Source organism: Lissotriton vulgaris, chromosome 5 (genome assembly GCF_964263255.1).
Source record: "Lissotriton vulgaris chromosome 5, aLisVul1.2, whole genome shotgun sequence".
In the NCBI taxonomy this organism is placed as follows: Eukaryota; Metazoa; Chordata; class Amphibia; order Caudata; family Salamandridae; genus Lissotriton; species Lissotriton vulgaris.
This window is the reverse complement of record NC_141693.1, coordinates 902016503-902042859: the sequence shown is the minus strand read 5'-3', so window position 1 is coordinate 902042859 and position 26357 is coordinate 902016503. Positions and strand designations below refer to the sequence as shown.

Here is a 26357-nt window from a genome sequence, read left to right as displayed (position 1 = left end):
CCCTATCTGGTGTCGGAGACGGGAAGGACTGAGCACCTCAGGCCTCCGGTGAGGTCGCGCCAGCTGGGCAGTTCAGGGCATGTCTATCGCTGCGTAGTAATCTCGCCGCCATCTTACCGCTGGGCTTCATTGCAGTCGGCGGACTCTGCACCCCAGGTGTGCCATCAATGGGAGTCTGTCTAGGCGCCCCAGTCAGTTGCGCCATTCCCTGCAGGGGGAGGAAGGGAGGGCACCGGTTGCTGGAGTTTCACTCCTCGTTGTAGATGGTCGGCTTTTGTTCTGTCTCTTTCAGCTCCCGCTGGGCGCCGCCATCTAGGGTCGTCGTTCAACCACACACACTGATCCTAAATAATTCCTGGCGATTTTCGCCTGCACAGAAGGTTCGTTTTGTCTCCAAAACACTCCAGCTGTGTCCTCAGTTGCGTGGGTGCGCTGTGGAATACTGTGCCCTATACAGGGGTTAAGGATGGCCTTTGATGGCGGCTGGCTGACTGAGCTCGCGGTTTGAGCTGCTCACTCCATCGGCACCAAGCCATGCCCCTGTGCATGGTGCAACATTGAAGTCTTGTGGTAGTGCAACCTGATATCTTGGACTCCATGTTTTCCGGATCCAGCCTTGCTCATTGAAAAGGGTTCACATGAAGAATTTGCTATTGAAGCTAAGTAAACTTGTTCTTTACCAATGTAATATGAAGTTTCAGAGACTCTGATTAAGACCACGAATGAGGCCTCTTACATACTTTGTTGGCATATTCTGACATTTCATCTTATTTGCACTATATTGTATAATGTTTATATTCGTAAATACGTTCAACCTTTTAAATAACGTCTCTAGCAATATCATCTCGCAACTACTTTCTGTATTCAGTCCACAGATGCTCAGTTGATCCTATTTAAGCTCTTATCAGTCATTTTACTTTGTGAAATTGAACAGTTCCAGTGACTTACATTTTACAGTTGATAGATTCCATTTTATATGAAGCAAATATTAGGTTTTGAAATAACAAATGTGTTTTTCAGTTGGTACAGCATTTACCTCATCTGTTCATGTCCTTGCAACACCCCTACACTGCTGTGAGACACATGGCTGCACGATGTGTGGGTGTCCTGAGCAAAATAGCTACTATGGAAACCATGAATACATTTCTGGAGAATGTTCTTCCATGGCTAGGAGCAATCAACGATAATACCAAACAAGAAGGGGCTATTGAAGCATTAGCCTGTATCCTTTAAATGTTAAATTGTTGTCTTAACTGTTTAATACAAATATATATTTTTTAATCTCATCTGTCAAACCATTCAGCTGTGGACTATTTTGTTTGCAGACTCTAAAAATCCAAGCAAAGTGTTCTTGAAAAGTCGCAATGTTTAGTTTTTTCAGTAAAATTGATTGTCTTTTCAGTAATTTTGTTTGATCTACCACAAACACCCTCACACTTAGTATTTGCCTTTAATTTCTATAAAAGTTGTTCTGTTAGTTATGTGACACTGCATTTTGCCATAAAATTAAACTGCTTCCATTCCATGAAGATTAGGAAAATTAGTTTATTACAGTTGATAATCTGGTCTCTCGTTCGAACTAAGCATTGTAGGTACTGTAATGGGAATCAGCACATGCTGAATTTATTGAGCGGATATGATACATTGAATCAAAAACCTGTAAGATTGCAATTTAAGTTAAAATTTGATGTCAACGTATCTTAAGTAGTCAATCATGAAAAATACAACATCCGTGAAACACGTATTGGGTACAAAAGTAGACTTTGTATTGTCGTTTTAAGGGCCTTCACTCTTTTTGAAGAGGTAAATGTATGTGTTAATAAAATGTAATGACTGTAATTTGAAGATCACTATGTATATTTTGAATTTCTTTTTTCAATTTTTGTCTCAAGCATCCCAATAGCCATTATATGAGCCCACCTTATTAAAAGTAACATGCAGTATTGTGTAATCTCTTTAAAAATGTATATCACGTCGACATAACCTTCCCACTGCAGCCTGGGCAAGGCACCAGTGTGTGTGTCTCCAGTAGGTTGTGTCAGGGAGACTGGCATTCACAAAAGATGGTGGTTCTTCCATATCTTGATTTTTTTCAAAACTATCAAATGGACTTTAGACTCTTATTGTTTTTTAGGTCGAGCTGATGTGGCATTCATGCGAAGCATGAATGCATCAGCTCGACAACTTATGCTGCCCGTATTTAGGAGAGCGGACAGCTATCAGACGCGCGCTTTCCCATTGTCAGATTTCACCTCGGGAGCGCGCGTCTGATAGCTGCGCATGCGCAGTGCAAGCCCTGGCTCTCACACAGACACAGGCAGCCCCCACCCCTCTGCATGCATGCACGCACGCACACACACAGGCGCAAGCCCTCGCTCACACACAGACACAGGCAGCCCCCACCCCTCTGCATGCACGCACGCACACACACACACACAGGCGCATGCAGGCACACTATCCCCTGCCTCGCATTCTCTCAATCACACACAGTCACGCATGCGCACAACACATGCACACACACACGCACACACGCATACACACAGGCCTTCACATTAGCCCTGGCCCCCCCTCCCCTCCCACTCACCGGGCTCTTTCGGCGTGTTCCGTGTCTCCTCTGCAGCGCTGGTCGGAGTCGGCCGGCTTCACTGCTTCCTCGGCGGCGGGCGGAACTTCCTGCTGGATTGCAGGCCCCGCCCCCGTCTCGGCCAAAAGTGCCTGACTTCCGGTTTTCACGGAGCAGGGCTGCGGCGGTGATTTCGAATGCTCATTACGTTATTGAATTTAATACTGCAAGTTAAAGGTTAAAGTGATTGAACGCTCCGTGAAGGATACGTTATTGAATATAATACAACAGTTTGAAAATGAAACTGACACGGAGTGAATTTATGATACCGTGTATTGAATTCGGAATTGACACGGAGTGAATTTCAGAAACTGGAAATTGATACTGACAGGGTGTATGTCACATTTTACGTTTGTAAATTAATGCTTACGTAATTGAGTGAAAAGTGAAGCGTATTTTCAATTGAAGCGCAATTGGAACTGATACAGTTAAAAGCCTTACGTTTATAGATTTGATACTGCACCCTAAATTGAGCTGCAAAGTGATACCTGATACTGTTAAAAGGCTTACGTTTCTGGATTTGATACTGCACCCGTAAATTGAATTGCAAAGTGATACCGCTGATACCGCTAGTCAGATTGATTCGTAAATGGAACTACAAATACTGATTTGAATTTAAAGTGATACTGCTAGTCGATTGAATTTTGCACGAATGTATACTGAGTTGTCCTTTTAAAACGACAGAGGAAGGAACAGCGTGTCATGGTTACTGTCAAAGTTATCTCAACAGTTAAATCATTTGTGAGGTTCGTGACTATGGTATACTGCATCCAACGAGGATTTACACACCTAAGGAGGTGTTTGCAAATTTTAAACGTATGCACGTGATATTTAAGCTCTTGAGAATCGTTTTACTCACTGTGCATCTTTCAACCTGACATTCAACTGTTGGTGCTTCTGCATTCTAATGCTGACACGCATGAACTTGTTGCAAGTTCGTACTGCGTGTGTCATCTGCACGTTAAAGGTCACAAATATATTTTGACTTAACGTAAAGTTATTGGACTTGACACCGAAAGTCGGGAAAATTGGGCACAGATGCTGACGGAATTTCATATTAAAAGTGTATGTGGAAGGAACTGTGTTACCGTAATGTGTCATGGAATACGTTTATGATTTGAACACTAATGTCGCTGAACTTTGATGATACAATTAGTAACACCTAGTTGAAATTTGTGGAATGAACGTTTTTGAAACTGAAGCTGAAATAATAAGAAAAGTGATAACCTGACGTTGAAACTGGCGTGTTATGAAGACTGGAACGTTCCAGTTGAGCTGCATTGGAGAGAAGAATGGACGCAATTTACAGCACATCGTCACAATTGACGACGTCAAGCACGTAGACACCGGTGCAAGGTCACGCAGGGGGTCAAGAAACGTAACTCCATTTTGTAAAACCGGTAACCTAGCAACATACAGGAAGCACATCGGAACTCTTCCGTTAAATAAATATAAGTACTAACAAAGCTGAATTACTCATCAGTGACACGCACACTGCGTGTCATTTTGGCAAACCATTAGTGACGCACACAAGGTGTCATTCCGGAAAACATTACCTCATCAGTAACACGCACACTGCGTGTCATTTCGACAAACCATCTGTGACACTTGTGTCATTTCAAGAAAGCATCAGTGACAAGCAGATTGCATGTTTTTTGAAGAAAAGGTATTGCGTGTTGATACGCACACTATCGCATATTAAAGTTATACTATAATCGATCTTAAAATGTTATTATAATTACCATCTAGTAATAATTAGACTGTAAAGTTAATGAGTATTCAGATAGATATAACACATGCTATAAATTCTTTGGTGCTAAATCAAATTATAAAATATTTAAGTGTTATATTGTGAAATTTTAAAAAACGTTAAGGAGCATCCTCATTACTCATAGGAAAATTGATTTAATTGTGCACAAACTGATGCAAGGTTTATTTTTTTCTTTTCATTAAAAAGTAATTGGTGCATTTATTCTGTCTGTTTACAATATGGCAACTACTACAATTAATTATATTGGAGGGAGTGATAGTAATGCTGTTGTAAACAAAGCCAGTTATGAAATACAACACATATTGCATTACAAATGCTATAGGTGTCACATTTGCGAAAGTTATAACTATTGGCATTGTAAATGACAAAGCTATTAATTTTGCTATTTTCAAAAACAAAACATAAATAAAAAAATTGTCATTTACAATACCAATAGCTCAAACTTTCCTAATGCGAGACCTATTGCATTGCAAATGCTTGTTTATTATTATTTTATTTTTTAGAATGCTTGTGTAATCCTGCTTACAGATCTGATATCGTGTGGGGATTGCTGAGGGTCTTGCTTAACCAACGTCTGAGGGAAGAGGGGTACTTGGGAGCTCTAGACTTCCAATGTTACTATTTAGTGTTTCTGCTCCAATTTACAAACAAACGTCTGTTTGGACAGATTTATAACAAATGTGATTTGGCCTTGGCCAGTGACACTGAGGCACTGTTCCAAGAGTGAAACTTAGACAACCACAACCTAAAAAAAAATCTCACGTCAGCACTCATACCTTTATTTACTTCCTTTGGCACAAAGAGTGCAACTTAGACCACTGACCTTTGTTTAAAACATAGGAGGGCCACAGACTGAATTTATTACTGTCCTAGCTGTACATCACACTTGAAATCCTTTTTGGTAAACCTGATTTAAGTGCAAGTTCTAAGGAGGAAAATGCCTCAGATTTTTAGTCTCTGTCCCGGAACAGTTTGTGCACAAAACTCTAATGTCTAGACCGTGTCAACTTAACTCAAGGCAAGCCTTTTCTCACAGGCTTTTAGGTCTGACCAGGATAACAATCCAGAAAACCCGCTCAAAAAAGGGACTGTGTTCCACTGAGCTGTTGCAAAGATCAAAAGGCTAAACATTCTGTTAAACCTCCCCATACATATCATCTACCATTGAAGAGTATTTCAAGAACTGCTTCCCCTCAGTCTATCAGTGCCACAAAGTGGATATTAGCAACATACTGAGCTTTACAAAGCTGATACATAGCTGTTCCCCCCCCATTTTGTCAGACTTACAGAGAATTCAGATGGAGCAAGGCAGAATTCCTTCAGATTGGTAACCTCTGAGATGGTTGTATGTCAGTACAACGCATGCTTTTACCCCGCATACCATTACAACGCGGGGATTACAACGCAAGTCGTTACAACGACTTACGTTGGGGGGCGCTGGATAGTGGAATAGTTTAATTTTTCTATTCCAACTCCAGTCCCCGTGGATAGTAGTGAAGGTGTTGGATAGAAAATTAAACTATTCCCTATCCAACAGCGCCCTCCAGCGAAAGTCGTAACGACTTTCGTTGTAATCCCCGCGTTGTAATGGTAGTGCGGGGTAATAGTTGCATCGTAAAGGATGTTTCCCTCTGAGATTGGGCTACTACCAAGTTTCATTGATATGAGGAGAAGTTTGGTGTCTTCGTGATGTAGACAAATATGAGCCTCTTATTTAAACTGAGGAACCCTCCCCCCACTCACAAAAAAAAAACAGACCCCTCTTAATTTGGGTAGAGAAGAAAATGATTACAATGTTATACCAAGTGATTATTACAGTATAGGATGCCCAGCTAGACATTTCATGATCATCAAGAGGAGCTTGTCTAATAAAAAGTAGGGGAGCCTGCTGTCTCATCGTACAAGAGCGCCTCACAATACTGCCTTCATATTGTTCCAGTTAAATTACTTGGACTGTACTTACAACAGAGATGTTACCTTCCCAGCTTGAGTATGGGGTGGGTGTCGCTAGACAGTTTTGTGTAATATGAAACAATTACTTAGTTGATTATGGCTCTTTTGAATTTGACTGAAGCTCATAAATATGACTTCTTGCAGTGGAAGGAAGAAACAGAGTAGGTTTTGGAGAGATAGTGAGAAGGATGAAGAGAGGGTGGATAAATGCAGAGATGGGTCGATGGAGAGGAGATTGTAGAGATGGAAGGAAGGAAGGTAAGGTGAATGAAAGCAAGAAGGGATGGATTGGTGTAAAAGACAGAAGGATGGAAAGATGGAAGGTAGACTACATGGATGCAAAAGGAAGAAAGAAGGTTGATGGACCACGTACAGAAAGGATGGAGAGTAGGAAAGACAAAAGACTGAATGAAGGATAAAGGAAAGATAATACATTAAAAAATGGGCAAACTGTCCCCAGGGATTGTGCGTGGGGGATGTTTTCTCTGAAACTTTTGGGCTCACTTGGCTCGCTCCACGCTATTTTGGACATGGTTCAAAGTGATGGTATTTTATTTTTATTTTTCCTCCCTTGCTTACCTGCCCCTGCTGCAACTTTCCACTATCTGAATCTGCATCAATTTGTCTCTTGTACACTTCCAGCATTGTAGATATTTGAGAGATGATGTGGGCTTGCTGGACACAGCCCACAGTTTTCTTTGGAAGCTAGTAACATCTTAGTTGACAGAACTGATGGACTGGTCCAACTTGCTCAGCCTAGAAACGTGTCTGCTGAAAGTATTTGTGTGACTAAAACAAATAAAACACCTGCCCAAATTCATAGACATGAAATGTGCATGCAGAATTGTGAATGTGTTCCTCAACAAAAAACTGTGCCCTGATCAAGAGGTGTACCACTCTAGCTATTCTGCTTATGGACTTGCCTGGGCTGTTGTGCACCCTTTTGTGCTATATCACTCACAGAAAATGCTAGGCATGAGTTCACTTTCCCCTCCAAAGATCTATCTACACTTGGCCACCAAAACCCACATCTAAGTCGTATCATGCTACTCTTTCCCGGATGCTCCTCATGCACCATTATCTATATTCTGTCATGTTGGCTTTTGGGAACAATCATAAGAACAAAAGTGTTCCTTTTTCTTGAAAGTAGAGCACAACAGAAACCAACTAGGTTCTTAATAATGCCCTCACTCACCAACCTAGTTGGTGACATGCTTCATCATTGGGCCCCACCAGGAGAGGCCGAATGCCACCCTGGTGTGCTTCAACGCCAGAATTACTGCGGAGCTGGTAGTTCGTGTTCAGTGAATAGTGAAAGTGAATATTAAAAATGCCTTGATTGTGTCAAAAAATAAATTTTATTAGGAGCCAATCAGACATGGATAAAAAACAGAGTGTAAGACATCAAAGCTAAATAAATTGTTCAGCAGAGTCCATTAGGGTGTGGTCAACATGTTTCTGCCTATGGGTTGTATTTAAACTGGCATTCGTCAGGACCGTAAGGGAAGTGTAAACCTCGGTGGTGTGGGCGCGCTAAGGCCCACCCTAACCACAGGTTATGAATGTGAAAAATTAAAATATAAATCTGGTATCCCTCGTGGGGAGAGGAACAGAGTTTATTCTGGATGCAAAAATGACATACACAGACAAACATGAAAAAAACATAGAAAGAGAAGACAAACATATAATCATTAGGCATGGTTGCATAAGTGTCTTATTGTTGGAAGTACACATATTGGTGCTCTATATGGTGCACTTAGATGATAACACTGACCAGATGTGCTACTGTGAGGAAAAAATACTTGCACATAACACGATAAATACATCTAGATCACGTGCAATTGACTCACAGATAAATAAGTATATTGTTTGCCCATCACGGTCTTTATCCATAAGCAAGAACCTGTGCGATATAATGCTATGCGTAAAAAATTAGACATGGTGTTGCTGGGAACGCAAGATTAGGAACACTAGCTAGAAAGAGGTTTCTCAAATGTGGTGTATTCACTAAATACACCATGGGTCTCGGGATGGGCGGTGGTAGCAACAATGGCATACCCTAGGGATTAAAAAGGAGAAAAAGATCAAATACAACAGCAGGACAAAGGAACCCCGTTACTGATCAAGGGGGGTACCACTCTAGCTATTCCTCTTATGGACTTGCCTGGGCTGTTGTGCAACCTTTTGTGCTTTATCACTCACAGAAAATGCTAGGCATGAGTTAACTTTCATCTCCAAAGATCTATCCACACTTGGCCACCAAAACCCACATCTAAGTCTTATCATGCTACTTGTTCCTGGATGCTCCTCATGCACCACTATCTATATTCTGTCATGTTAGCTTTTGGGAACAACCTATTGTTTACCTCTCAACAACGCTCCCATCGTGACTTTATAATTCATCTGTAACAATATTAAAATGGAAAAATTAATTCAGTCTTTTTCTTGGGGCATTTTATGACTTCTGAAACTAAGTGTGAACGGCAACCTTCTGAAGCAGATGTCCTTAACTTCACCCACTCCCCCTTAAACCTACAACCTTTGGGGATGTCATATATCAATACTTCCACATACTCCCAGGATTCCTACTTCTCAGGATTCCTACTTCTCAGACTCTTTAGCTTAATGTATAGTTTTTTTAGGTAAGGAATAAACAGGAATATTTCTAGCGCTTGACATTTATTCCACTCTGAAATGAAACTTCTGCAGTCTGGGCTGCCATCTTTTCCTGCTCTGCGTTGCTCTTCTATAATTCCACTTGTGAATAAATCCTGCAGTGGTTGATGGCTTGCTTGTACAACAAACTCAGTCCTGTACACGTCTTTAAAAATACTTAATTCTCCACCAACATGCCAGTTATTTTTTTTTCTATTGTGTCGTAATTACTATAGTCCCTCCCCCTCCAACCTCAAGTAGTCTGTATGTGTAAGCTGTAATTACTTTTTCCTCATCACATTCTTGGAATAACACTGTTCCTACACCAACATTACTTGCATCTACCTTTGTAGTAAATTTGGATTTGGTGTCAAACTCCAAATATTCATTTTCACTTCAGATTCACTTTTACATTCATTATTACACATGGAGTGTGTGCTTTTCTTTACCAGGCTCCTCATGTATACAGTTTTGTCAGAAAGCATATTTGGAGCATATTTGGTGTAATATTCAATTAAGCCTATGAATAACCTTAAATACTCTTTGCCCTTTGGTTCAGGTGCCTCTTGTATTACCTTTACCAGACATTATTTTCAGATCAACAATCTGTTTTCACTTATGACAAACCAGATTTGGATTTTTCTTTTCAAATAGTTTGCTTTCTTTTGCATACTCATTATTGTACAAAGATCCATGTCCCCTCTTCCTTTTGCCAAAATTAAGATGTTGCTATGAAAATAAAATGCATGTTTAAAATTCGTATCCTAATAATTAGGAGCACAGCTGACTCGTATAATAAACTAAATGGCATCTGTTCCTACCTTGTATTGCCTTCTGGAGTAATAAGGAAGTCTGAGGCTTAGCATAGTCATGGAGTACATTTTGGTAGAAAGCTGAAGTGAAATCTAAGCTAGTGAATACGCTGGCACCCTTGAACTGAGAAAGCTTTCCATTATTTGGTAGTGGGTGAATGTTTACCCATGCACACATACTGTAAGATCCCTTGTGACCATACATTCTCATTTTCCTATTTGGGTTATAGACCACTGCAAAAGGCACTCGGGAGAGGTTTTTCTTCTGGTATCCTCTGTTATCTTTCCACAATCATTCCAGTTCCCCCCTTTGGGAACCCTCCACAGACACAATTACTTTCCTTCCTCTATGCAGTTTGGCAGTGGAGTAATCTTTAAGAATGATCATGGTAACGGAACCTTTCAAAAGTCCCAGGACTCTACAAATATGGTAAATTGTTTTTGCCACATGTCTCTATTGCTTAATCGTTCTGCAGAATCATATTGCTATCAGTTAACACCTGATCAGGATGGTTTTGGTCCTGTGTAATCATGAGTTCTTTGAGGCCAACACAGTAAAAACTACCCCTCCCTGGTTACAAAAACCTTGAATTTAGGGCCTGTTTGCCGGTGGCGGATTTACCGCCAACTTGCGGCCATTCTCCGCCTGCCATATTTTGATGGCGGGTGGTTTGCTGGCGGATTGGAATACCGTCTGCCACGGATCCGACAGTGGTGGATGGCAGTTTAACCACCATTCACAGGCTGGCGAGGATTGCATTTGGGGGCCCGTTGCGTGCCCCCCTTGTGTTTGGGGGAGGTGGGTGTGCACTGGTGGCTACCTATGGTACCCCCTCTATATTTCCCTGCACCAGGTGGCAGGCCCTGAGTGGTGCCTGCCACGAAGTGCAGAGAAATACCAATCGTGCATTTTGGCCAGCAACACCCGCCGCAATGTTGGAGATAAATGATGCGACACCCACGGTGGCGGTCGCATCGTAATCTCATGTGCGGGACCCCACAAGCCCCACGACTATGCCATCGTAATGACCCCCTTAATTTGTTTACCTTTAAAAATGTGGGAGGAACATTTTCTGACACCTCAGTCTTTTTATTACCATTCCCTTCAATCCTATGTACAGTCTAGTTCTAGAGCATCTTTCTTTGACTCACCTGTTTCACAGATTGACAGAATGTGTCTCCTCCCTAATTCTGTTGCAAGTTCAAGCAAATTCCAGGTCACCTTCGGTCCCTGTGTTTTTGCACTCTTGCTAAATGTTCTTAGATATCCTACCGGTTTGCCTAAAGGCTGGGCCTCTTTTTCAAATGTATCTAAACGTTCCTCTGTTTCAATTATAAAACAGACACTTTGCTGGGCTCAGCAGTGACCTGGTGTTTTACTTTATCTTCTGAGGCCAGGAATCATGACCTGACTCTCTATCTCTCGAGTTGTTTGGTGGTGTTTAAAAAAAAAAAATTGCCACCCGGATAACTGCAGAAACCGTAATACCTGTATCCAATTCCTTCATGCCTTGAGTGGCATATTTAAACTTGTGGGTCTGATCTGAAGTCAAATGGCACCCTAATAAAAATTTGTACTGCATTTTTGCATGTTGCTTACATGTGCTAACTGATAATGCAGCATTTCATTGTAAAACATTTTGTCATTTCATTACAATTACAGTGTTCTATACAAAGAAGTTAATAGATTGACCAGATGGTTGCTAGTGCATAAAAGCTCACCTGGCCATAACCTTGTTATTTGTCTTTCCTAAATTGCCATCACTCTTTTGCATTCTCATGTAGGTCAGGTTCATCTGTCTGCCTGCCCAATACTAGGGGCAGCAAATGTTTCAAGAGCCGACTACCCCCAGCAACACAGCAATGTTTAGTATTGCTAATTTTTGCCTGTCAGCGAACAAATCCCTGCCAACTACTTCAGCCAGGCTTCAAAGCCCCCCCTTCCATTGCTCTATTCAAGTTGGGGTTCTCTTGGTCTCTGTAGGTATCCTGTGAGCATAACCATGCCTTCCTTGACAAATGACATTGGCTAAAACGACTAGAATTTGTATCTTAAGTTAATAATTGATTTCTGACTTATTTTTCCTTGTTTCCTTGCGTGTTCATGCATGATAGGGGAGCTCATATGTAGTCACTTTCCAGATGTGCAGTATTTAATCCACCATTGGCATGTCTATCTATCTTTTTAAGGAATGTTTATCACAGAAATGTAGCAATGCATATAGGTCCCCTCCACTGTATTTTTATTTTTAATACCCTCTACTTCCCGTTAAATAGTATGCAGGCAACAGCTTACACTTGTTGTACTAGTAGCTGATAAAGCCTTCTAGCCCTTGATGCCTTACCTTAGAATATTCCCCAGGAGTCAGACTGGATCCAGAATATTACGCCTGTAGATGGTGTTGCTGAGCTCCACACTGGATGTGAAGAATGCAGTGCCTATATAGGTGCCACTCGCGTCTTTTTTTGTCTGACTTTTCAGGCTTTTTTCAAGATTTTATCTTCTGGTGGTCTAGGGATGTCTTCCAAGAAGGCCACAGGCTTTAAACCATGTGGTGCCTGTCACAGGCAGATATCTGTGACAGACCAGCATCTGGTTTGCCTCTGGTGTCTGGAGCAGGACCATGACTCCAAGACCTGCAAGGATTGCCGTGCCAGAAACCCAAAGATGCTATGGTAAAGTTCCTCAAGCTCCTTACCTCCTGACTTCGGACAACTCTGCTATGCTTTCGATCCTGATTGCGGAGAAGTTCCCGGGACCCCTTACAAAGTGGCCCCAGTAGGCTGTTTTCCCAGTCCTGGTAATTTAAGAAGTCCAAGCACTCCAACTTCTCTGTGCTAGTCCAAGTCATCGAACATGTGCCGGAGGGTCGGCACTCCAGGCCTCTCTCCACAGTGGAGCCGGATGGCAGGGTAGGCTCCTCTCCTCCCAGAGTTTCCTTTTGCTGAAGCAAATCCCGCCCAACTCGGGTTTTATGAGGCTATGCAACTCATATTTGGGCAGGGCGACCCCTCTGGGGCTCTTTCAAGCCCCATGGGTACAGGAGAGGCCCCTACTGCTGCTCTGCTGGCGGGTTCAGCATCATTCGGGTCCCTTGGATCTGGTACTGAATCTGCAGTGACACTGCACGCAACATTCCAGGTACCCGCTCCAGTGCTATCGCTCCCGGTGACCCATGGCGGCACATAACCCATTGTCATACACAACTCAGAGACTGACCCAGAGGGGCGTTGCTCATCGCTTATTTCGGCACCTACTGGTACCATGCTGCTGGAGCCAGTCCCTTTTTCTTTTAACAGGCTTAGAGAGGTTATACTATAGGGGGAGAGTCTAGAGGACCCTTATGATTACCGTCACCCCCTGTATGATGTAGAGGACTACAGGTATGAGGAACTGATGGATGCCAGTGCTTTGAACACCTCACCAGACACTGGCCTGGTCTCTGCCCCCTACTGGGGCTACGGAGGCGGGAGCCTCATTCACACTGGTGATGTGGTGGGCAGCTGGGGTTCTGAACCTTCAGCTGCCCACAGTGGCAGTCCAGACTACCCTCTTGACAGAGATGCTTCTGCTAGGAGTCATCCTTTCAGAACCATTACTCCTATTCAATGAACCCCTTAGAGTTGTCCTCCTCTGGGCCTGGTCCAAGACCTGAACAGGGGGATCCTGTGCACATGACAATTGCCCGCCGTCATCGGCCTGTTCTTGGTGTCCCCAGTTTCCTAACCCAGCACCCCACCCTGGAGAGCTTGGTGGTCCAGACCTCCACTACTAGGGTCAATCCCAATGTGTTCCCTACCACTCCACGTATAGGGCATCCAAAAGGTTGGAGACCTTTGGTAAGAGTCTTTTTAGTTCTGCCACCCTAGCACAGCAGTCAGTGTACACCAGTCCCTTTTGGGAAAATACAGCACAATGTGTGGAGCTCAGCTGCCCCTGGTCTCACAGGAGTCCTGAACCATGCATTTGGGAATTGTTGATGGGAGAGATGCAAAGTTCACCATCAGATGAGGTCTTGACATGACCAATTTGCAGGGCGCAGCAATCTCATTGTCAGTGGCACGGAGATGCCACTCCTGGCTGAAAAAACACAGGCTTCTAGGGGATGTCAAAGCTTTGCTCAAGGAGATGCCTTTTGATGGCTCTCGCCTCTGTTGAGAAGGCAGACTCCGCGCTGCAGTGTTTTAAGTACAGCAGAATCCATAGCCCATTGCTGAACCCAGTCTGCTTTTTGCCTCTTCTGTGGCAAAGGTAGGGGCTACCAATCGCGGCCCTTCCCGCCCCGCCACCAAAGCCAACAAGGTTCCAAGCTTTCATGGCCGTGGAGGCAGTACCCACAGATGATGTGGTACACCAGCTACAGGTCAGGTCAGTTCAACGTCTCCCCACCACGAATACCAGCATGAGCACCAAGTGTGAGGCAGGATCCACAATCTCCTGCCCCACTGGAAGTTGATGACATCAGACAAGTGTGTTTTGCAAATCATCCAGAAGGGCTATTCAAACACATACATGAAAACCCTTCAACTCATGCCACCGACTTACAACCGGCTGATGGAAGACCACCTTTCCCTGCTCCATCAGGAGCCATCAAGGGGGTATTGGCATCAGAAGTATGTCATGGTTGCTATTCCTGCTACTTTCTGCTGCCTAAAAAGGATGGATGCCTTTGTTCTATCCTAGATCTGCACCTTCTCAACTTATTCCTAAAAAGGAGAAGTTCAAAATGCTCACCTTGGCTCAGGTCCTCTCTGCTTTGGACCCTGGATGGTAGCTTTGGATTTGCAGGACGGATATTTCTACATCCCCGTCCTGCCGGCCCACAGGCGCTATGTGCAGGTCACAGTAGGCCAAGAGCATTTTCAGCTTGCTGTGCTCCCCTTCAGCCTCATCAGCATCCCTTGGGTGTTCGCAAAAGTGATGGAGGCGGTTGTAGAACATCTGCATAAGTCAGGGGTTCCAGTCTTCTACCTCTACAGTAGCTGTTGAAGGCGGGCTCGCCCCAGGCAGTTGTCTCCCAACTCCAGACTGCAGCGGAATTCCTGTATTTGCTGGGGTTCACTATAACCATGCTAAAGTCACACCTGACTTGATCTCAGACACTTCCTTTTATTGTGGCTGTTCTGGATACAGTGACATTTTGGGCTTATCTTCAAAAACGGCGAGTCCAGGATATTCAGGCTATGATTCTGATGTTTTAGCTTCTATCCAGGATTTTGGTGAGAGCAGGATTTCGGTGAGACCCAGCCTAAGGTTGTTGGGCTTCATGGATTTTTACATCCTTTTGACACCTCCCCTTTGGCATATGTGGGCTCTGCAGTGGTATCTGAAGCTACAGTAGACACAACATATGGGGAATCTCTCCGACCTGGTCCAGATGTCAGAGGGAACTGCAAAAGACCTGTAGTGGTAGCTGATGAATCGATATTGGGTGAGCAGCAGAACCCTTTCCCTTTTCACAACTAGAGCTGATGGTAGTGACAGATGTGTCACCCCTGTGCTGAGACGGCCATCTGGGAGAGGAGGAGATCAGAGGACTCTGCTCTCTGGCAGAGTCCGGACTTAACATCAACCTACTGGAGTTCCTGGCAATCCAGATGACATTGAAAGCCTTTCTTCCTCCGATCAAGGGAAAAGCTAGTGCTGATTTTCATGGACAACCCAGCCATAGTTTTTAAACCCCCTACTGGATACCGGTTGCGGGACACTGGCTCCCTTCCAGGTAGCACCACCTTCAACGCCAGTAAAGTAACACATGAATTGTGTATGCAGAGTGGTGAGTCTATTCTACAAGTAAAAACTGCGCCTTCGCCAAGAGAGGACCAGCTGGTACTAGTCACTTGTGGAATATTTGGTTTCTGGAATCCCTCTGTGGCCTTCCATTCCAAACATTACCACTTCCAGGATTTCACATCCTGCTCTACGACTTGTCAAACTATAAAATGGCCATTGCTTGATAATTTACATTCCTCCTGACTATCAAGGATTGAACAAGGGATTTGTATTGATGAGTTATAGTTGAATGTACTTTACAGGACTTTCTGTATGTTGATTCTGCATCTGCTATCCATCATAGGTGTGTTAAAATGGGAAAGTGTACAACCACTAAACTCCCCATTGTAGATTATTAGTTAACTCATCTGCCACACTAAATGTGTTGAGGTGGAATCAAGACATGGGTACTTTTCTCAACTCACTTCCTCATTGCTAACAGAAAAGCTGTCTTGTGAAAGTTGTTGCCCTAACCATCTTCATTTATCATCTATACAATGCTCTGCAGTGCTTCATTAGTAATTGGGTCATTTCATATATATATCTCCAAAACCAAGTTCCCCTCCAAAGGAAAAGAACAAGCCACACCAGTTCAGTAGGTCAAAATCGCGCTTTATTCAGCATTTCAGGCATGACGCGTTTCGTCGTTTTGAATTTTTCAAATGCTGCCCAATGGATTAAGAAATGCCTTCAATGTCCACCTTTTTAAATCCAGCTGACCTCTCTACGATTGGATGACGCCTGCTGGCAAGCGCTAGAGAGCATCGCGAAAACTCGGAACTCCGAGTTTTCAAAAGGCAGTCACCTTTTGTAAGTACTCCCTCAAGTGGGCGGTGACTGCCTCCTCTCCCCTGCCGCCCAGATCTTAATGGCAAAAGCGGCTGACCTGAACATTGACCCACCGGCAGGGCACAGCTGCAACCTCAGAGCGCCACCTCAGTGTGAGACGCTCCCTCGTGTGATCACTATCTAATCAATTAGCAGACAAAACAGGTGATGGACCGAATGTGGATCAATGTCACACATTATTATTATTATTATTATTACATTTCTTATATAGCGCCGGAATCGACCCCCGAAGGGGTATCTCCGCGCTTGCCTTGGGAACCCGTCCTGGTTTTTCCCTGTGAGATAGCCCCTACAGGGCATCCCCAAGGTGAAAGCGAGGCATCCCGCCCCAGGGGGCCGTTGTGGAGATTAAGCAAGCTTAATGCCCAGAGTTGAAGAGTGTGAACCCATGATTAGGTCAGGCACCGAAACGAGAATTATCAAGTCCGTGGACATTTGAGCTCAACACCCTGCCGCGTCGGGAATCGAACCCTGATCCCGGGTCTGACCTCTGCTTCAGGGTCTGCCTGCTCTAACCAGTGAGCCACACTTGTCCACATTCAACCCAGTCCAAAGATCTGGGCCCAAATCCATCGTTTTTTTTGCACTCCACACCACCCTGGGTTAGACAATGACGATATGCAAATCAGCTCTGACCCTGTGCCCCATGGGAACAGTCCAGTCCGAACTACAAAAGCCATGTCCTTCCCAGAACGGAATCAAGCATCCGAGGACCGGACCGGTTTCGAGGTAACACCTCTCATCAGCCCGGCTAGCTTGACTCCAGTGGTGTGGAGTGCCTGGGACCCACGTCTGAGCATCCCCAGCGCACTTATGGCGGAATTTGCAAACAAAACAGGTGATGGACCGAATGTGGATCAATGTCACATATTCAACCCAGTCCAAAGATCTGGGCCCAAATCCATCGTTTTTTTGCACTCCACACCACCCTGGGTTAGACAATGACGATATGCAAATAAGCTCTGACCCTGTGCCCCATGGGAACAGTCCAGTCCGAACTACAAAAGCCATGTCCTTCCCAGAACGGAATCAAGCATCCGAGGACCGGACCGGTTTCGAGGTAACACTTCTCATCAGCCCGGCTAGCTTGACTCCAGTGGTGTGGAGTGCCTGGGACCCACGTCTGAGCATCCCCAGCGCACTTATGGCGGAATTTGCAAACAAAACAGGTGATGGACCGAATGTGGATCAATGTCACACATTCAACCCAGTCCAAAGATCTGGGCCCAAATCCATCGTTTTTTTGCACTCCACACCACCCTGGGTTAGACAATGATGATATGCAAATCAGCTCTGACCCTGTGCCCCATGGGAACAGTCCAGTCCGAACTACAAAAGCCGTGTTCTTCCCAGAACGGAATCAAGCATCCGAGGACCGGACCGGTTTCGAGGTAACACCTCTCATCAGCCCGGCTAGCTTGACTCCAGTGGTGTGGAGTGCCTGGGACCCACGTCTGAGCATCCCCAGCGCACTTATGGCGGAATTTGCAAACAAAACAGGTGATGGACCGAATGTGGATCAATGTCACACATTCAACCCAGTCCAAAGATCTGGGCCCAAATCCATCGTTTTTTTGCACTCCACACCACCCTGGGTTAGACAATGACGATATGCAAATCAGCTCTGACCCTGTGCCCCATGGGAACAGTCCAGTCCGAACTACAAAAGCCATGTCCTTCCCAGAACGGGATCAAGCATCCGAGGACCGGACCGGTTTCGAGGTAACACTTCTCATCAGCCCGGCTAGCTTGACTCCAGTGGTGTGGAGTGCCTGGGACCCACGTCTGAGCATCCCCAGCGCACTTATGGCGGAATTTGCAAACAAAACAGGTGATGGACCGAATGTGGATCAATGTCACACATTCAACCCAGTCCAAAGATCTGGGCCCAAATCCATCGTATTTTTTGCACTCCACACCACCCTGAGTTAGACAATGATGATATGCAAATCAGCTCTGACCCTGTGCCCCATGGGAACAGTCCAGTCCGAACTACAAAAGCCGTGTCCTTCCCAGAACGGAATCAAGCATCCGAGGACCGGACCGGTTTCGAGGTAACACCTCTCATCAGCCCGGCTAGCTTGACTCCAGTGGTGTGGAGTGCCTGGGACCCACGTCTGAGCATCCCCAGCGCACTTATGGCGGAATTTGCAAACAAAACAGGTGATGGACCGAATGTGGATCAATGTCACACATTCAACCCAGTCCAAAGATCTGGGCCCAAATCCATCGTTTTTTTGCACTCCACACCACCCTGGGTTAGACAATGACGATATGCAAATCAGCTCTGACCCTGTGCCCCATGGGAACAGTCCAGTCCGAACTACAAAAGCCATGTCCTTCCCAGAACGGAATCAAGCATCCGAGGACCGGACCGGTTTCGAGGTAACACCTCTCATCAGCCCGGCTAGCTTGACTCCAGTGGTGTGGAGTGCCTGGGACCCACGTCTGAGCATCCCCAGCGCACTTATGGCGGAATTTGCAAACAAAATAGGTGATGGACCGAATGTGGATCAATGTCACACATTCAGTCCAGTGTAATCAATTAGCAGGTCACAGCAGCGAGATGCGGTGGCTCAGCAGCATCCCCAGTCCATGAGGTGAGTCCAAAAAGAGTTTGCCACTTATATGTATACTCATTTGCTTGATTTATAAACCTGCCACTGCTCCAAACCAGAAGGCGCGTCGTCTCGTCGGACCTCTCAAGCACGGTCCAATTTACATCATAAATCCCTTGCACACCAAGGATGACGACACCATGTCTTTTACCAACCAAAATGTATTTGTCAGCTGTTGCTGTCGGACGCGTTTCGCCTGCACAGCTCACCCTTCACCTGCCGTCAATATCTCACTGCTTCGAAGGTTGCCCATTGTTGGGAAGCGCTCTGGCAGCCAGATGGAGCATCAAGCCCTCTTAAGGTATGGACGCCAGGACCCGCTGATAAAAATCCACAGAAATGCGTGGTATTTAGCCTTATGCATTTTGAAAGTCTCTTTCTTTCTCAGAGGCATACCAAGAATTGTTACGTGCAAGATCCGGTCACACCTTCCCTTATATAGTAAGTTGCCCGCCATGAATGGCTGTTCTGGATGAGGCAAGGCATTGTGGGAATAGTAGTGCCGGTATTTGTAGTCCGTGAATCGATGCACAAAATGTCTTTGACCATATTACACGCCCCTGGATGGGCCTCAGTGAGCACCTTTAGTCCTCAATCCTGTCCCGCTACCCTCCGTCACAGCTCGGCATATACCAAACAGTGAAGCCTCCTAGATGGCAGCCAGACGGAGCATCAAGCCCTCTTAAGGTATGGACGCCAGAACCCGCTGATATAAATCCACAGCAATGCGAGGTATTCACCCTTACGCGTCTCAAAAGTCTTTCTTCCTCAGAGGCATACCAAGAATTCTTACGTGCCAGCTGCCCGGGTGCTTCCCAATGATTGGCAACCTTCAAAGCAGTGAGATATTGGCGGCAGCCTCGGCGCCGGGATAAGCACCACCCAGCAAATCTCTGTGTGTGTGTGTGTATGTATATATATATATATATATATATATATATATATATATAGCGCTCAGCTCCCAAAGAATTCACTCCTCAGAAGATATATATATATATATATATATATGTGAAGAAATCCCCGCCTGTCAATGGATGACAGGCAGCAGCAGGGTGCAGACCTCACAGCGCCACAGCAGACAGGAAAATGAAGCTCTCCAATTAACCAACTCGAGTGAGTAGCAGGTTTCAAAACATTTATTAAAGGGTAATATATATATATCTTCTGAGGAGTGAATTCTTTGGGAGCTGAGCGCTATATATATATATATATATATATATATATATATATATATGTGTGTGTGTGTATATGTGTATATGTGTATATGTATGTGTATATATATATATATATATATATATATATATATATATATATATATATCCGTATATGTCTGTGTTTATGGCCTTGAGTTGGGAATGTATATGCCAATTAAGATATTTGGCAAGCATCTATCTTGCCCTATGCATACATGTTTATGTGGCATTACTGTGTCTACTGTCTGTTGAAGTATGAGATAGTATTCTCTTATCCTGTTCTTCAGCAATTCGAGGTTTGACTGCATTGGTTTTCCCCAAATCATTTGGTTTCCATCTATTCACTTTTTCTAAAGGAGGATTCCATTGAAAGATACTTTGAAAACTGTGACTTGTCCACCTTCTTCACTGCCTCTCTTAGAACTTGTGTTAGGGTTTGTGTGTTTTACTTGTTTGTATTAAAATGGTCATCCTTTTCATTTTAACTGTGATGCAAGGTGTTTGAACTGGAATGCAAATCATAGTTGTGAGAGGCGCTTATTACTTATACGGGGTTCCACAAGCATCTCTCTTCATAAGGCAGCATGAGGCTTTCCTAGTGGGGCTACTTTGTGGGCCAGTTAGTATAGCTGGGTATTTTAGAGAAGTAGAAAAATTGTTGCCAAAAGTAAGTACATTATTGATCTTATAGAAGCTTGGATGGGGGAGGGAGCAATACATATTCATTGCCCCACCTCCTGTTGTGCTGTTATATGCAAACTATTCTGCTCCTAATAAAGATGCTCCTTAATCACAAACACAGGTGTAATGGAACAGTTAGAAGTTGGCATTGTCCCATACATAGTTCTCCTGGTGGTACCAGTATTGGGCAGAATGAGCGATCAGACAGACAGTGTGCGTTTCATGGCTACTCAGTGTTTCGCAACGTTAATAAGGTTAATGCCGCTTGAGGTGAGTGGATTTCTTTTTTTTTTTTTTTTAAATGTCCTCGAGAATTGAATGATTTAATAGTGTATTTGTTAGTAATTGTCTAGCCTCTTATTGTTCTACATGTTTATCATTAAAGAGATCACTTGTTAAATTAACAGTCTTTTCATCTCATGAGAGCCAGAGCTTTTCATGAATGAGTTGGCTTATAGCACAGAACATTTAATCTCTGGAAGTATGCCTCTAGCACCATAAATGAATGTTACTCTTGACTCTGTAAACTTCCTACTGATAACTTCTTGAAGGCAATGCCTGGGCCAGATGTCACTCTGAGCAAGTGTGAAAATTGTGCGTTAATCTGGCAACACCTTAAGTGCCATATGCTAACCTGAAGTTTTCCTAACACCATGTTTTGTTTTCTTTGTGTACGAATGTGCTCCTTTTTTAGGTCTCGCCTACACAGCGTGCATGCGCTGCATAGGAGGGCCTTTAGCCGTCACTTTTCAAGCACTGCACTTATGTTTGTGGCGGCATCCACCTTGCGGGAGCGAGCAGTGGCGTGCCATAAGCACAGCGATTGAAAAGTGAAGACTGCTCTCCAAAGCGCGCGCACCACTCGCGGTAATGAGTAATCAACTGTAATTGTGTAGAAAAAACCATTGAGCTCAATGCTAAATTATGTTTAGAACGGTGTTGCCTATTGCAACCCCTGTACCTTGTGTTTACAAAGTCATTGCCTTCCTGCAAAGCATTAACCTGAGAGCACTCATCACTGAGAAAAGTATATTTTTTTATACCTGTTGGTTCTAAAAATAAAACAACTATATCTTTGGATATTAAAACAATTGGCCTAGAGTTCAGTTCTTGAGTGTGTGAAACCTTTTGCTGACAGTGTGTACAACAAATGCTTTAAACTGTCCTCTGGTACTGCCTTACTGCTCGACCAAGCTACCACTTTTGATAATTTTTCACCTTGCCTCTCCCACCTGAGGGGTGAGGTTGGCACAGGCTGGCACACCCCCCTTCCTGATGTAGGGTTTCCCACCAGTCTTCCCGCCAGAGTGGGGGTTAGAACTGGTCGGGGCCAGTTGCTGAGTACAGCAAGTGGTCTGGAGAAGCTCACAAAGGCGGCATGCCTTTGAAGCTTCCCCCTGCCCATCCTGAGGGAGGAGACCTAGCACCTCGCCCAGGATGTGCATTGTTGCAGGCCCAGGAGAGCTAGGGGCTCTCCACCCAGGGGTCTAGCAACATGTCTGCTGTGTGGCAGCCTGGGCAGCCACTCAGCCTAGAGGTGGATTGTAGGTTAGGTTTCAGGGGCCATCTCTAAGATGCCCTCTGGGGTGCATTCTACATTAAATCCCACACTGGCATCTGTGTGGGCTTAATGTGCTGAGAAGTGTGATACCAAGCTTGTCAGTCTCCAGTGTAGCCATTATGGTGCTGTCGAGTTTGTAATGACGACCTCCCAGCACCATATACTCTTAATGGCATCACTGCACTTACAGTGCCCAGGAATGTCCCTGGGTACTGTAGGGGCACAGTGCTCCTGCAACTGTGCCCACACCCCTGGCATAGGGCACCCAGCTAGGGTACCATTTACTAGGGGCTGACAGGTGGCCAGAGATGCCAATTGGGTTTTAGTTTCAACACAGTTTTAGGGAAGGAACACAGGCCCTGGGTACCTGGTTGGCAGGAGCCCAAGGCACACTCGGTCAAAGCATATCAGCAGGTGACCAGAATGAGTCCTGGGTTGACTTACGCAAAAAGACGATGGACTGGTTAACAAAACACAAAAGATTCAGCTCTTCTGATATGAAAGAGATCCTTATGATTCGCAGAGTTGGGTGGGTTGGCCAATCTACCTAGAACATTGATGGCGACTGTGTAGTGGTTAATTTTCGCAGGCTACATACAGTTTGTTGTTTACTAAGCTGAAGTGAACAAACCTTTACTCAAACCACCAATATTTCTGCTCTTCCGTTAGGCTATTTTTATAAACCACCACCTAGGGTTGTTGTAATGACTATGCCCCTACCCTTCTATCAAATAGCTTCCAGGCCCTATCTTAAATGCCCTGGACTGACGATCCGTTTTAGCAGAACAAGAATTACACTCTCCTGATAACTTTCGAGCTCCCAAATCCCTCTCTGCTATTAATATACCAGATGATCTGTTAGTCATATATCAAACTAAGTCAGGCACAGACGCAAGCATTTTGAGCGAGAACCCAGAAGGATCACAGGGCATAGACAGGTCTAAAAAGATCTCAGATATACCATTAATGCCCAGGTTCAGCGAACACGTGATTGCACCTGAACTATATCCTGTTTAATATAAAAATACAAAAGTTCCCTCTGACTTGGTTATTGAACCCCATGTAGTTCATGAAACCAGAACTGAGATGGATATTGTAGAGAATTTGGGAATAAGGGAACAAGAGCAACCGGAAATACTACTCAAGTCATGGAATATCGCGGGCTGAAATGGAATTTATGTGGTAAAATTAATTACCTGGTGCTGAATTTCTATGCGGTAAAGTCAATAAGAATAACTCATAATAAATAAGAGGCAAAATCCGTGATATTTGAGGTTTCTCAAAAAGGGTTTTATTCCTATAAAAGGAATTGGGTGATTAGCATATTGGCTCGAGCCAAGGTGGCATACCGTTCCGTCACCACATAGGTTCGGGAAGGGACAGACTGACAGAGTCAATGGTAATATGCGGGTATGCAAGTATGCGACAATACATTATTGACAGGCATTCATATATATAGTCAATGCATTACAGTAAAGGCATATGCAGGAGGCGTAACAGCTGAGAAGAGAGATAAGAGTGCATGTACGTAATACAAAAAGGCGTTACAATAGGCGTGCATGAAGGCGTGAACAAGAACGTCATTTATCATGATGTCACAAGTAGGCGGATCCATGAGTGAATCCGGCAGTGTCAGCAAAAATACATGGCAGAGATGCGCGCGCAGCAGTATGACGTGTAATGTACGTGTAACTTGAGGGGTGAAGGGGGACTTGACATTTAGCCCTACATGTGGAGACAGATGTCTGGATGTCAGATCAACCTAATCCCAAATCGTATCTAATATCTCATGTTTAAGGAACTGTATTATCTGGAAGGAAAAGGTCTCTCGGACAAGAGGCTATTCTATACTGACTGTAAGTGCGTGTATGAGCGTCTACGTGTCTGCATGAGATGCGAGGGGTGCGAGGGAGGGCATGGGCCTACCATGGAAACAGAGCCATGAATTACTTGCATAGAGACAGTGAGGCCAAGCCCTTTGCTCTGCAGCTGGAAGGATGTTGACATGAAACTACTAGACAGGAATGTATTTTCGAGGAGTGGAGCAGATAATTCGAAGGTTGAATGCAGTCTTGGCAGGCAACAGGCTGAGCCAAGTACCGTTAGCCGCACAGGGAGTGAGGCAGAGGTCACGGGTACAGATGCAAGCCCAGGTTTAAGATTCAGAGTCAGAAGGCAGGAAAAGGCTCGATGGCAGAATTCAGGGCCTACTTCGCCAGAGCTGAAAAACGTGTAAAGTACACTACATAAAGACGTTGGCATGGCATATTTAGGAACGGACTATTTGACCCATTCATGGTGGATCTGAAAGAGGACATGTTAACGTTGGACGCAAATGTATTTGCGTCTTCATAGCTTGAAGGGGAGGGAACATACATGTACTTGTAGCGTGTACACGGAGTCGTTGGGGTCTAAGATAGGGGACACAATTGATCACAAAATTTATATTACCTCATTCCCTCCTTGTCCCCTACGGACCCTTCATGATATATCGATCTGCATGAATCGATCAATCTGTTCATGTAACATCATTTGCTCTTCTTTCTTCTTATGGCGTTTTGAATGGGAATTTGAATGCGGAATACATGATGTGGCGCACAGGCCGCAAATCGCCGGTCCACATTGTAAACATAGGCAGCAACTGAATACTATGAGAAGGCCAATGCCTAGGAAGGATAGGATCTTCCATCCCCAAGCGGTCAACGTTGTCCAGAACCAACCGGACCAAGTCCAGGTGCCTGGATTCTGATGTATCAGACTTGCAATTTTATGGAGACGTGTTATAGCTTTATATACCGTTGGCGCGTTTTCTGGAATGAAAACACAGCAACTTGACCCGATGACCTTACAAGCTCCACCCCTATCAGCTAGGATGACGTCAATGACGAGACGATTTTGAAGAACAACAACCCGCATGGCGGACTGCTCTTCTGTTAAGTTGCCTAGAGCGGAGGTAGTTTCATTCACTACTGCTTCGAGGGTTCTAGTTAATTTTCGTATCAGTTTACTATTGAAAACAGCACCTAAGTAGGGGAAGAAACCTTTATTGAAGTCTGTGTATTGCTCCCATGCCGTTTCAGTGTATTCGACAATCGGGAGATCTCTTCGGAGTCTATTGTTTACTAGATTGGTATTTCTGTGATAATCAGGAGGAGCTAGGAAGACAGGGGGCAGGAGGAATGCAATATAACAGGTACCATCCCAATCTGGAGGCAAACGTATGTATGCGGTATGGCCACAGACAAAGTAGGAATGACGAGTAGCTCTAAACGTGGATTTGCCTTGATCACTGAATTCGATCACAGTAGTACATTTACTATGACCTAAGTGTATGGAACCATTCTTTCTGATACATAATTCACCTTTGACTGGTAACACTGACATAGCAGGTAATACTGGTGCGGCTTCGGATTCAACAGTAAGAATCATGAGGTTAATTGTGTAATTACCTAATCCATATACTTCATTTTCTAGATCAGTTCCTGTTCTAGTGGGAAGTCCCTTCTTGTCAGGGTAACAGACTTTAAGTAGAACTAAGTTCAGTTTTCCCCAAACCCAATTCCCATCGTAAACAGCAATGTCAGAATCTAAGGAATCAATCAATCTAAACCATGCCCCACAGGAGCCATTGTGAGTGAACGGGTACGGAAAGAGGGGCAGAACTCCCTTGTATTTCTGGTAGGGAGGGAGTCGGCCACATATCCAGCAGTTTGTAGCATTGTTAGTCTGATGGGAGTGATGTAACATACTAATGAATGTGTTGTTGCGCAGCGCAAGTCTGTAAGACAATTCATGGGGAGGTAATTCGCTAAAAGAATGTTCGGCAGTGACATTGTAAGCAGATTGTGCACGCTTGAAAATAGGGTAG

General features: G+C 44.4%; 1 protein-coding gene across 2 annotated transcripts in view; it reads left to right on the top strand.

The window, feature by feature from the left end:
- Positions 1 to 26357, top strand: part of BTAF1 (B-TFIID TATA-box binding protein associated factor 1) — a 1094445-nt gene that overhangs the window by 787238 nt on the left and 280850 nt on the right. For both annotated transcript variants that reach the window (XM_086922506.1, XM_086922505.1), the window contains exons 24-25: positions 1021 to 1222; positions 21050 to 21198. In XM_086922506.1, the coding sequence (XP_086778632.1) occupies positions 1021 to 1222; positions 21050 to 21198 (351 nt within the window). The remainder of the gene's footprint in view (positions 1 to 1020; positions 1223 to 21049; positions 21199 to 26357) is intronic.